General features: G+C 19.9%; 4 protein-coding genes across 4 annotated transcripts; all 4 read left to right on the top strand.

Moving 5' to 3' along the window:
* Positions 1-1451: 1451 nt before the first annotated feature.
* On the top strand, positions 1452-2588 carry PY17X_0400031 (PIR protein; the record flags this gene model as incomplete). The annotated part of the gene is made up of 3 exons (XM_022955491.1): positions 1452-1466; positions 1603-2412; positions 2502-2588. 3 exons carry the CDS (start codon positions 1452-1454, stop codon positions 2586-2588), a joined length of 912 nt encoding a protein of 303 aa, XP_022810872.1.
* A 2345-nt stretch (positions 2589-4933) lies between these two features.
* Positions 4934-6081, top strand: PY17X_0400027 (PIR protein; the record flags this gene model as incomplete). Its single annotated transcript, XM_022955495.1, has 3 exons — positions 4934-4948; positions 5087-5929; positions 6016-6081. The coding sequence occupies 3 exons, from the start codon at positions 4934-4936 to the stop codon at positions 6079-6081; spliced, it is 924 nt and encodes a 307-aa protein (XP_022810873.1).
* A 2616-nt stretch (positions 6082-8697) lies between these two features.
* PY17X_0400025 (PIR protein) lies at positions 8698-9773 on the top strand (the record flags this gene model as incomplete). The annotated part of the gene is made up of 3 exons (XM_022955504.1): positions 8698-8712; positions 8833-9597; positions 9687-9773. 3 exons carry the CDS (start codon positions 8698-8700, stop codon positions 9771-9773), a joined length of 867 nt encoding a protein of 288 aa, XP_022810874.1.
* A 2770-nt stretch (positions 9774-12543) lies between these two features.
* PY17X_0400023 (uncharacterized protein) lies at positions 12544-13686 on the top strand (the record flags this gene model as incomplete). Its single annotated transcript, XM_719977.2, has 3 exons — positions 12544-12558; positions 12698-13516; positions 13600-13686. 3 exons carry the CDS (start codon positions 12544-12546, stop codon positions 13684-13686), a joined length of 921 nt encoding a protein of 306 aa, XP_725070.2.
* Between the last annotated feature and the right edge of the window lie 212 nt (positions 13687-13898).

Genomic DNA, 13898 nt, shown 5'->3' with positions numbered 1-13898 from the left:
GAAATATATTATAAATAGTTAATTGAAAAAATATAAGTATATTAATAAAATTTAATGTTATAGTTCTAGTAATTATAAATAATATGATAGATAAAATCCGTTATTATTATATGCTTATACATATAAACTAATAAATACTCTACGAATAACTTATATTGAAATATTGTTATATTGTGAAATCTCCATATAATTAAATATTAATATTATTGAAGAGACACATAATAATACATTATAAATGTATCATTTTTGTATATTTGTTAAAGATCCAATTTGGGATTTGTAATTTTATATTCTAAAAATCTGGATAAATAAAGAAAATGTTAAAGACTCAATTCATGTTAAATTTCTTTTTATTATTCCATATTATATTATCATTGTTTAATTAATTACCATTTTATAATCGGAATTATCATTGCTTTATCGTAGAATTAATAAAATATAGAATTTTTAACAAATTACTTGAATATATATACATCGATAACTATAATAATAAAATATATAAGATAAAATGATCAATGCTGAACATTTAACGAATATTTATCTAAATTTATATATTAAAAGAGTAAATATATCTTATCTCTCTCCTCTTAAAGGGCAATATAACAACCTAATTAAACATCGTTTTATATTATACTTTAAAATATCATCAGTAGGTATATATGTTTAATATTTACTAAGTATTATTTTAAAAACAATCTACATATAAAAACTTATTTAAGCTTATAAATATGGGTTCAGTGTTAATTGGTGTTTTAACAGTGGAAAAAATGGAAAAATATATTATAAAATTACCCAATAAGGTATATTGTAATAAACATAAAGTTATTTAACGCACTAAATTTCTTTTTTATTTATCTATATTCATTAAAACAATATACATTTATGTATTTTGCATAGAAAATGGAACAATTCAAGTTATTTTGTAAGTGTTATTTTAGAAAAGACTGTATTATATATTATAAGGAACAAATATATAAAAATTTAATCTATCTTACTAAATAACTATTATATACTTTTAAGGATAATAATAATAACTTTCTTAAATTTTTATATTTGTTCATTATTTAAGTTTTAGGACGTTGTTATGTTCTATATTAAAGCATATATATAAGTATATATTTTTTAAATACATCATAAAATTCCTTAAAATTTTATAATATAAACATGTAGAATGTTATTAATCATATTGATTTTATGCATAAATTGTATTATATATACATATGATCATATACGTATTAAACAAACTTTAATCTAAGATAATTTATAAAATGTCAATAAAAGTATATATTGTTCCATATTATCTTTAAATTAATATTAAAAATGATAGAAATTTATTTAACCACAAACTATTTTATATTAGACTTCAATTATTTTGTCACTTATTATGCGTAAAATATATAAAATAATATGATATTACATAATCTACATATTATAAACAAAATAAAATTGCAATGTATCATAGCCTGGTATATAATTTTTTTAATAGAATCTGGTTTTCCTTATATTTTTCGATGTTATACTACCTATAAAATTCATAAATTTTATTTTATAAGAGTTTCATTAACATATATTTTTATTATACTTTTTTAAATATTTTCTTAGTGTGAACCATTCAATGTATTGAGAAACTATTTACCCGATGAATTAGATAAACCTACAGGACGTGATTTTCATGGTTTAGGTAATATTAAGAATTATTGCCCTAATGTAGGTTCAGAAAATAAATGTGGGACTGATCTCGATAAAACTAAGGCTGGATTTTTATGGTTATTTGAACAAATTATTGTTAATAATATTGATAGTTTAAGTAAAGAAGAGACTAAAGGGTTTATTATATACATTATGATATGGTTCAATTATATGTTAAACCTAAAGAATGTTAATAACATCAACAACATAAATGATTTTTATACTAAATATACAGTGAATAATACGAATTTTACTAATTGTAATGAAGGTGGTAAAGATTGTAATAGTACATTAAAAGATAAAACGGGATATAATAATTTTAAGGAGTTCATAGAAGCAAACAAATGTTTGTTGAATATTAAATTTGAAGATCCTTCTAAATTGTATGACTCATTTAAATTATTATGTAATATGTTTTATGAAGTTAATGCAAACAATCCAGATTCCGAGAAATATTTAAAAATAGCTAACCAATTTGTTGAAAACTATAAAAAACTTAATGGATATTCTAATATTATTGAAGATAGTCCCTATTATCAAGTATTGTCTATATTATCAAATGATTATAATAATATTATAAACGAATGTATTAGCAATATGTTTAATTGTACAAATTTCCCATCCCTTCCAACATATTCACGAAGATCAGTAATAAAAAATACACTAATTTCAATTGCATTTATATTTGCTTCAGTATCAATTTTCTTGGGTATTGCTTATAAGGTAAATAATAAAGAATTAAAAAATTATTTTCATTATATATATGCAAACGTTAACAAAAAAATAATAGGATTCTTAACATTTTATATTAGTATTCGTTATTTGGATTTCGGAAACGATTTCAAAAACAAAAATTAAGAGAAAAATTAAAAAATATAAAGAAGAAAATGAATCATTAATATATGATTCAAAGAGAATGACTATTTCAGGAATAGTAATAATGATTTATATATGTTAACAAACTGTCTATTGGGAAGTAACTTTTGCATAATTTTTATATAGTTTTTATGTTGTGGATCAAGGTTGTGTTTGTGGAACCCATATTCAGGCCGGGGATAAGTACTATATTTTTATTTTATTTTTATAATTTTAACAATAATTAAATATATGTATAATTCCGTATGTTTAATATCGAGATGATGTCTAAATATGCACCCCTCAAAGGGATACTGGTATTAATATGAAAAGGGTCACATAACATTTTTTCCATAAAGTATAATACATATAATTGAGTGTTCATCACGATTTAATATGATTAAAATTAAATGTCTATATTGTATATATTAATATATATATTGACTGTATATGAAGCCGTATTATGGAATATTATAATTCCCTATTATATAAGTATTGATAACCCACAGTTATATTGAACTATGCATGTCATAATATGTTTCTATATTTCATGTAATATTTTATTTAGTAAAACTTATTATTTATATCATATTTATTTTAATTTAAATCATGTTATACAACTGAACTGTAATAATAGATGTTCATAAAATATAGATACATAAACATCGATCGAGAATCGACAATGTAACGTAGTCTATAAAATATTATTATACTTCTAACATTTTTTGTAATACATAAAAATTGAATTATATACAATATTTTTTAAGTTTTAATTGTAGTTACTATTCTCTTTTTGTATTTCCTTTGCATTCGTATTAAAATTAATTAATATTAACAGAACTAGCTATAAATGCTTTAATTTATTTATCATAAGGTATAATAATATATTAATCACTATAAATTTTATAACTTTGAGGTATAAATAAATTATATTTTAAAATAATTAAAAAAATAAAATATAAGTGTATTAATAAAATTTAATGTTATATTTTATTCTAATAATTATAAATAATATGATAGATAAATTTATTGTTATTATTATATAACTATATATATAATCTAGTAAAATGTTCTAATAATAACTAATATTGGAATATTGTTTTATTGTGGGAACTTCATATAATTAAATATTAATATTATCGAAAAGACACATAATAATACATATAAAGGAATAATTTTTATATATTTGTTAAAGATCCAATTTGGAATTTGGAATTTTATATTCTAAAAATCTGGATAAATAGAAAAAAGAATATAGACTTAATTAACGTTAAATGACTTTCTATTATTCCATATTATCATTGTTTTGTCATAAAATTAATAAAATAAGAATTTTTAATAAATTATTTGATAGTATATACATTGATAATTATAGTAGTAGAATATATAGGAAAAAATGAATAATTCAGAATATTTAGCAAATATTTATTTAAATTTATATATTAAAAGAGCAAATATATCTTATCTCTCTCCTCTTAAAGGACAATATGACAACTTAATTAAACATATTTTTCTATTATACTTTAAAATTTGCATCAATAGTTATTTATGTATTAATATTTACTATGTATTATTTTAAAATCAATTTACATTTAAAGACTTATTTAATCATATAAATACGGGTTCAGTGCTAATATTTGTTTTAAGGAATGGAAAATATGCATAAAATAGTTTATAAAATTGCCCAATAAAGAATATTTATAAATTGGAATATGTATGAATAAAAATAAAGTTATAGGATTCATTAAAATGAATTATGAATTTATCTACATTCATTAAAAACAATATAAATTTATATAATTTGCATAAAGATGTAACACAACTTAATTTGAAAACACTATAATTTTAATAAAACATGGTATATAGTATTAGAAACAAGTATATAAATATTTAATATATTTTAAAATTTACTATTTATATACTTTTAAGGGTTATATCAATAATGGATTTGTTAATTGTTTCGATTTTTGCATTATGTTAGTTTTGGGGAACCACTTATTAAAACAAAAAATATGTTGTTGTTTCTTTCATACGCTAAGCCATAAATATAAGTGCATATTTTTTAAATTCATTATAAAACTCCTTAATATTTTATAATAAAATATGTAGAATTTTATTAGTAATAATGATTTTATGCATAAATTGTGCTATATATACATATGGTAAAAAAATGTATTAAACACTTCCAAAATAAGGCAATTTATCTAACTACAATAAAAGTATATATTGTTCCATATTATCTTTATATTGTTATTAAAAATGATAATAATATGCTTAACCACAGATCATTTTATATTAAAGTTCAATTATTTTGTTATTTATTAAGCATAAAATATAAAAATAATATGATGTTACATAATCTACATATTATAAACAAAATAAAATTACAATGAATTATACCATGGTATATAAATTTTTTTAATAAAATTTGCTTTTCCTTATATTTTTCGATGTTATATTACTTATAAATTTTATTAAATTTGATTTTATAACAATTTCATTAACATATATTTTTATTATACTTTTTTAAATGTTTTCTTAGTGTAAAAGGTTTGATACATTGAGAAGCTTTTTACCTGATGACTTAAACAAATCTACAAATTTAAATTTTAAAAGTTTAGGGAATTTTATGAAGTATTGCTCTAATGGAAAATCAGAGGAAAACGAATGTAAGACTGATCTCGATAAAATAAAAGGTGGTTGTTTATGGTTGTTTGAGCAATTGTTTGTGAAAAATAAAAATAGTATCAACATGGCTGAGTACATTATTATATGGTTAAGTTATATGCTAAATCAAAAGACGCATGAAGGGATCAACAATCTAAATGATTTTTATACTAAACATATAGAAAATAATACGTATTATAATCAGTGTGATAATGATGGTCAAGATTGTAGTGATAAATTAAAAAATAATACAGAATATACAAATTATAAGGAAATCATAGATAAAAAAATAAATTTTATGGCTATTGGTATTAATGATATGTCTAAATTTTATGGTGCATTTAAATCATTATGTAAAATGTATACTGAAATTGGTGGAGAAGACACACAAAATAAGAAATATTTAGAAAATTCTAAAAATTTTGTTAAAAAATATGATGAACTTAATGTTTCTGATATTACTAAAGATAGCGCCTATTATCAAGCATTGTCTACATTATCAAGTGATTATAATAATTATAAAAATTATTGTAAGGACAATAAATTTAATTGTGACGATATTCAACCCCTTTCACCGATAAACATAAAAGAAAATAGTGTACAAGATTCTGGACATATTTCTGAAGTTACATCATCAAGTTCGTCGATAACAAGCAAATTAATTCCAATTTTATCGATAATTGTTGCAATACCAATATTCTTGGGAATTTTTTATAAGGTAAATAATAAGGAATTAAAAAATCATTTTCGTGATTATATGCAATTATCAAAAAATGTATAATATGTTTACAATTTTTATATTAGTATTCGTTATTTGGATTTCGGAAACGACCTCAAAAACAACATTTAAGAGAAAAGATAAAAAAATAAAGAAGAAAATGGATCATTAATATGTGATTCGAAGATTAGTGATTATTTCAGGAATAGTAATAATGATTGATATATGTTAAGAAATTGTCTATTTGAAAATAAATAATTTTTCACCATAATTTTTGAACATAATTATTGGGTCTATAAGAATAATTAAATAATATAACCAATAATATATAATGTTATATATGTATAGTTATAATATTTTTATACTGTTTTTGTATAATTTTTAAATAGATTTTATGTTGTGTGCCATGATTATGTTTTTGGATCCCATATTCGGATTAGGGTTAAGTGTTATATCATTATTTAATTTTTTATAGTTTGAACACTAATTAAATATATGTACCATCCTTGTATGTTTAATCAGGAAATAAAGTTCAAAATTTAAAATATGCAATCCCAAATGACATAATTTAATATGAAAAGGACCACATAACATTTTTTCATAAGTTATAATATATATAATTGGGTGTTCATATCGATTTTATATGATTAAAAAAAGTGTCTATATTGCATATATTAATTCATATTATGATATATCATAATTATTTATTATATAAGCTTGTTAATCATAACTATATTGAATTATGCATAACACAATATGTTTCTTTATTGATAAAACATTTTATTTAGTAAAACTTATTATTTGTATCATATTTGTTTTAATTTAAATTATATTACGCCAACTGAACTGTAATAGTAGCATTATATATGAGGTTGGATATTATTATAATAAAATTAATTTTGAATATTCATCTACATTATAATATACCTTCATGTTAATGGGAATATTTTTATTGTTAATTAAAGATATTACCAATATATAATAGGCAATAATAAAATATAGATTCACAAAATATCGATAGAGGTTCGACAACACAACGATATCTATAAAAGATGTTTTATGCATCTAACATTTTTAGTAATACAATAAAAATATACATATTAATAAAAAATTACATTATAGATATAGGCATACTATCCTTTTAACTTTCGATTATATATATTATAATTTTATGCTAAAGTTTTAAATTCAAATTATAGAAATCGTTCTATATACATTAATTTATTTACTATAAAGGTATAATATTAGATTAATCACTATTCATTTTTTAATTTTATATTTTGAGGTATACATATATTACATTTAAAATAGTTAAAAGACAAAATATAAGTATATTAATAAAATTTAATATTATAGTTTGTTCTAACAATTATAAATAATATGAAATATAGAATAGCGTTATTATTATATGCTTATATATATATATATATATATATATATATATATATATATAATCTAACAAAATACTCTACGAATAACATATATTAAATATTATTTTATTGTGGAAACTTCATATAATTAAATATTAATTTTATCGAAAAGACATATGATAATACATTATAAAGGTATCAATGTTATATTTTTGTTAAAGATCCAATTTGACATTTGTAGTTTTATATTCTAAAAATTTGAATCAATGGTGAAATGGTTAAAGACTCAATTCATGTTAAATGTCATTTGATTATTCCATATTAACGCATATTATATTGTCGTTGTTTTACCATAGAATTAATAAAATATAGATTTTTTAATAAATGATATACATTGATAACTATAACAGTAGAATATATAAGATAAAATTAACTATGTAGAATATTTAGCGAATATTTATATTAAAGGCTAATATATCTTATCTCTCTCCTATTAAAGGGGAAAATAATAACTTAATCAAACATAGTTTCCTATTATACTTTAAAATTTACATAATACTTATTTATATGTTAATATTTAATATCTACTAAGTATTATTTTAAAAACAATATGAACTTAAAGACTTATTTAAGGTTATAAATACGGGCTCAGTGCTAATTGTCGTTTTAAACCGTGGAAATTATGCGTAAATATATTGTAAAATTACCCAATAAGGCATACTTACAAATTGAAGTATATAGGAATAAAAATAAAATTATTGGGATCATTAAAATTATTTTTTAATTTATCTACATTCATTAAAAACAATATAAATTTATGTATTTTGCATAGAAAATGGAACAATTCAACTTATTTTGTAAGTGTTATTTTAGAAAAGACTGTATTATATATTATAAGAAACAAGTATATAAATATTTAGTCTATCTTATTAAATAATTATTTATATACTTTAAGGATTCTAATAATAATAACTTTCTTAAATTTATATATTTATGCATTATTTAAGTTTTATGACGTCATTTATGTTCTATATTAAAGCATATGTATATATTTTTTAAATTCATTATAAAAGTATATCCATTTTTATAATAAAGTTATACCAAATGTTAGTAAGAATAGTATTTTTTGTATAAAATGCATCATATATACATATGGCAAAATGTGTAAGCAACCCTCTATTTAAGTTAATTTAGCTAAATGTCATAAAATAAGTATAATATAATTTTAGTAATACTAATGTATTATTATTTTATATGAAATTAAAATTAAGAATAATATGTCTAACGAAAGATAACTGCTATGTAAAGAACTTAAATAAACACAAGATATATTTTATACAATATATATAAATAACATCACCCCGCATAATCTCCAAATTATAACAGAATTTCATTATAATGTCTTCTAAAGTGGTATATATCTTTTTTCTTATATTATTCGTATGTTGTATTCCTATAAATTATATTAATTTTAATTATAGTAACATTTATGTTAATACATTTTTTTGTTTAATTCGTAAAATATATTCGTAGTGTGATATAATTAATGTGGCTAATAATTATGTTGTTGATGATCCGAACAACCCTGGAAAATATAATTCTACGCATTTTTTAAGTACAGTTTTCTATGATAATAACTGTGATAGTGATGATCAAAAACTTAGCTCTTCTTTTATAGCATTGCTAACTTTATTTAATGATAAAAATAATAATAAAAATTTAGAGGGTGATAAACTTGTGGAATATGCTATTTTATGGTTATGTTATAAACTAAATCAAAAAAAAGAAAATATAACGACCATATTCAACGAGTTTTATACCAAATATATAGAAACAAATAGTTGTTATAAGCAGAAAATAAATGATAATAGTGATAGTGATAATAAGATTAGTAAGGATGTTATAAAAAAAAAAATAGAATCGATGGATATCGATATTAAAGATATATCTAATTTTTATGATGCATTTAAATCATTATGTAACATGTATAATGAAATTGGTGCAGAACCAAATATTGAATGCAAGACATGTTTAGAAAATGCTAGAGAATTGTTTGAAAAATATGAAAAACTTAAAAATGCTTTAGATATTAATAAAGGCAATTCTTATTATCAACTATTGTCTAGTTTATCAAATGATTATAAAATTTTTGAAAATAAATATAGTGATAAATGTAGTAATATCTCACTTGTAGCTTGTCCACGAAGTTCAATAATAAAAAATACAGTAATTGCAATTGCAATTTCAATTGCATTTATATTTGCTTCAGTATCAATTTTCTTGGGTATTGCTTATAAGGTAAATAATAAAGAATTAAAAAATTATTTACATTATATATATGTAAACGTTAACAAAAAAATAATACGCTTCTTAACATTTTATATTAGTATTCGTTATTTGGAATTCGGAAACGATTTCAAAAACAAAAATTAAGAGAAAAATTAAAAAATATAAAGAAAAGAATGAATCATTAATATATGATACGAAGAGTAGTGGCTATTTCAGGAATAGTAATAATGATTTATATATTTTAAGAAAGTGTCTATTGAGGAGTAATTTTTGCATAATTTTTATATAGTATTTATGTTGTGGGACCCATATTGGGGGTTAGGGCTAAGTGTTATATCTTTATTTAATTTTTTATAATTTAAACACTAATTTAATATATGTATAATTCCGTATGTTTAATTTAGAGATGAAGTTAAAATTATGTACTCCCAAAGGAGCATTTCCATTAATATGAAAAGGGCTACATCACATTTTTTCATAAAGTATAATATATATAATTGAGTGTTCACATCGATTTTATATGATTAAAATAAAATGTCTATATTGCATATATTAATTCGTATTATTCAACATCATAATTGTCTATTATGTAAAATTTGTTAATCTGCGATTATATCGAATAATTCATAACGCAATGTTTCTTTATTTGATGGAAATTTTATTTAGTAAAAATTATTATTTGTATCATATTTATTTTAGTTTAAATTATATTACGCCATCTGAACAGTAATAATAGCATTATATGTGAGGTTGGATATTAATTATATGATGATTCATTTGGAACAATTATCTACATTATAATATACCTACAGGTTAATGAGTATATATTTATTGTCAATTAAACATATTACCAATATATAATAGGTAGTCATAAAATATAGATGCATGGGATATCGATCGAGATTCGACAACACAACAATGCCTATAAAATATATGTTATGCATCTAACATTTTTAATAATGCAACAAAAATCGCACTATATATACAATATTTTTTATGTTCTAATTGTAGTAACTATTCTCTTTTTGTATTAAAATTAATTAGTATTAATAGAATTTGTTTTATACGCTTTAATTTATCATAAAGTTATAACAATATATTAATTACTATTAATTTTTAAACTTTATAGATTTGAAGTATATATAAATTATATTTTAAAATCGTTAAAAAATAAAATATAAGTATATAATAAAATTTAATGTTATAGTTTGCTATAATACTTATAAAAAACTTGATATATAAAATTAACGTTATTGTTATAATATATATAATATTGTATAAATGACTAAAACTGAAATATGTTAAATTTGTGAAATATATACAATTACATATTAATGCAAATTATAATGGTATGTAATAATTAATTTAATTTGAATTAATAATATTTTTATTAGGTTATTATATATATAAAATTAACAAATATATTGTTATTGCTAAATAATATGTTCTAAATACTATACTTTAAAAAAATGAGACAAAAAAATTACTAATTGATTTATAGTATTTTGATTAAGCGCATTAATTATTCCGTTGTACTATACAGTGATATAGCAGTAACAATAATAATAGTAATAACAATAGATAAACGTATTAAATACGAACAAATCATTAAATTCATTTGATTCGAATACGTTGATATATATATTATTAAACTTTTAATAAGAATAAAATTTTATGCAGAAAACATCATATGAAATATAATAGCCTTCAACTAAGTATGTCTTTAATGTGATAATATTAAAACTAACATTATCAAGCAAAATAATATTAATAATTCTATAGTTTACTTAAAAATATAGTTTTTCATCATAAAACTAAATATAGTTTATTATAAAATATAAAAGCAAATTATATATTTAGAAAATAATTCTAAGTCATTATTAATGATTAATTTTAATATGTACATTAATTGAAAGTTTTAAAGGTAGAAAATATAATTAAAATATGTAGAATAAATAAATCTTATATGATTACATCCTTGTCTTAAAAAAACATACTTCCCTTATCTCTCCTATCTAAAAGGACAATATAACAACCTAATAACGCATAGTTTTCTATTACATTTAAATTTGCATCAATACTTATTTATGTGTTATATATTAATATTTACTAAGTATCATCTTAAAAACAATATGCATTCAAAGACTTATTTAAGCTTATAAATACGTATAAATTGCTAATTGTCGTTTTAAACCGTGGGAAAGATGTGCAAAATATATTATAAAATTATATAATAAGATATATTTATAAATTTAATTATATAAGAATAAAACTAAAGTTATTGGACTCGTTAACATAGATTGTAAATTTATCTATATTAAATAAAATAATATTAAAATTATTTATATGCAATTAAAAAAGGGAACAATGCAACTTATTTTGTAAATGTTATAATTTTATAAAAATAAAAGCTATATAATATTAGAAAAAATTATATAAAAATTTAATATATCTTTAAAAATCACTATTTATATACTTTTAAGGATTATAATAATAATATAATTTTTTATTTTTTAAATTTACACAGTATTTAAGTTTTAGAATTGAAATCATTAAAACATAAAATATAAATATATTCCTTTTCTATGTTCAAACATACTTTAAATTCATTATAAAAATATATTAATTTTTATAATAATACTCATATGAATGTTATTAAGGATAACATTTTTTGTATAAAATGCATCATATTTATATTTAATCAAAACTGTATTAACTAACCCCTCCATTTAAGGTAATTTAGCTAATTGTCATAAAATAAGTATAATATGATTTTAGTAATACTACTGTATTATTATTCTATATTAATTTAATTATTTAAAAACTTATAATATATTTAACTACAGACAGTTGTTGTTTATAGGATTAAAGTATTTGCGCCACATATTTGGTGCATTGTATATAAAATAGAATGATTCTGCTCAATTTATAAATCAAAAATAAAATTTCATCACAATGAATAAAGAAGTGGTATATGCATTATTTAATAATATTAATAACAATTCCCTTTACATTTTTTGATATTGTATTATATATATCATTAAACTTTATTTTAATAAAATTTTTAATAATTCCAGTTTTTATTAATTGTTTTTAAATTCTTTCTTAGTGTAAAAATTTCTATGCTATAAATAACTCGATTCCCCATAATCTGGAAAATAAAGGGAACTATAAATTTGTTATGAATGAAAACATTTTAAATGGGTATTGTACTAGTAACAACTGCAGTAGTAATCACGAAAAAATTAATGCTGGATGTTTATATTTGTTTGATGCATTTTTTCAGAGTTCTTCTGTGTTTGATTCTGTTGCAAAAGGTAACATAAATGTTTATGAATACATTATGATATGGTTAAGTAAAATGTTAAACCGAATCGATAATAAAGAAAAACAGAGTCTAACTTTTTTTTATGATATATATATAAAGAATGAGAATTATAAAAAGCCTATATCGAGTTTTACGAAGTATAAAGATTATAAGGAACTTATAGATGAAACAAATATGATGAAAATGGATATTAAAGATATATCTAAATTATATGATGCATTTACTACATTATGTATGATGTATATTGAATTTGATGAAAAAAGTCCAGATTGCAATAAATGTTCAAAATATGCTGATGAATTTGTTAAAAAGTATAATAAACTTAATAACGATTCTGATATTGCTAAAGATAGTCCATATTATAGATTATTGTCTACACTATCAAATGATTATGATAATTTTAAAAAATATTGTAATAGTAAAGGTGGTAAATGTGAAAAGTATCCATCCCTTACATCGATAGAAAACATGCAAACTCCTGCACATAGTTATGGACAAATTTCTGAAGATACATCATCAAGTTCGTCGATAACAACCAGATTATTTACAGTTTTATCGATATTTGGTGCAATAGCATTTTTTTTAGGAATATCTTATAAGGTAAATAATAAGGAATTTTAAAATTATTTTCATTATATATATGCAAACATTAACAAATTATAAGTTTTTTAAAATTTTATTAGTATTCGTTATTTGGATTTCGGAAACGATTTCAAAAACAAAAATTAAGAGAAAAACTAAAAAATATAAAGAAGAAAATGAATCATTAATATATGATTCGAAGAGAGTGACAATTTAGGAATAATAATAATTATTTATATATTTTAGGAAACTGTCTGTTAGGAAGTAATTTTTGCATAATTTTTATATAATTTTTATGTTGTGGGTCGGGGTTGTGGTTATGGAACCCATGTTCGGGTCAGAGTTAAGTATTATATTGCATTTATTTTTATATAATTTGAACACTAATTAAATATATGTA

This window comes from Plasmodium yoelii, assembly GCF_900002385.2.
Source record: "Plasmodium yoelii strain 17X genome assembly, chromosome: 4".
Taxonomy (NCBI): domain Eukaryota; phylum Apicomplexa; class Aconoidasida; order Haemosporida; family Plasmodiidae; genus Plasmodium; species Plasmodium yoelii.
Note: the sequence above shows the minus strand (reverse complement) of the source record. Positions and strands in the feature narration are given on the sequence as shown.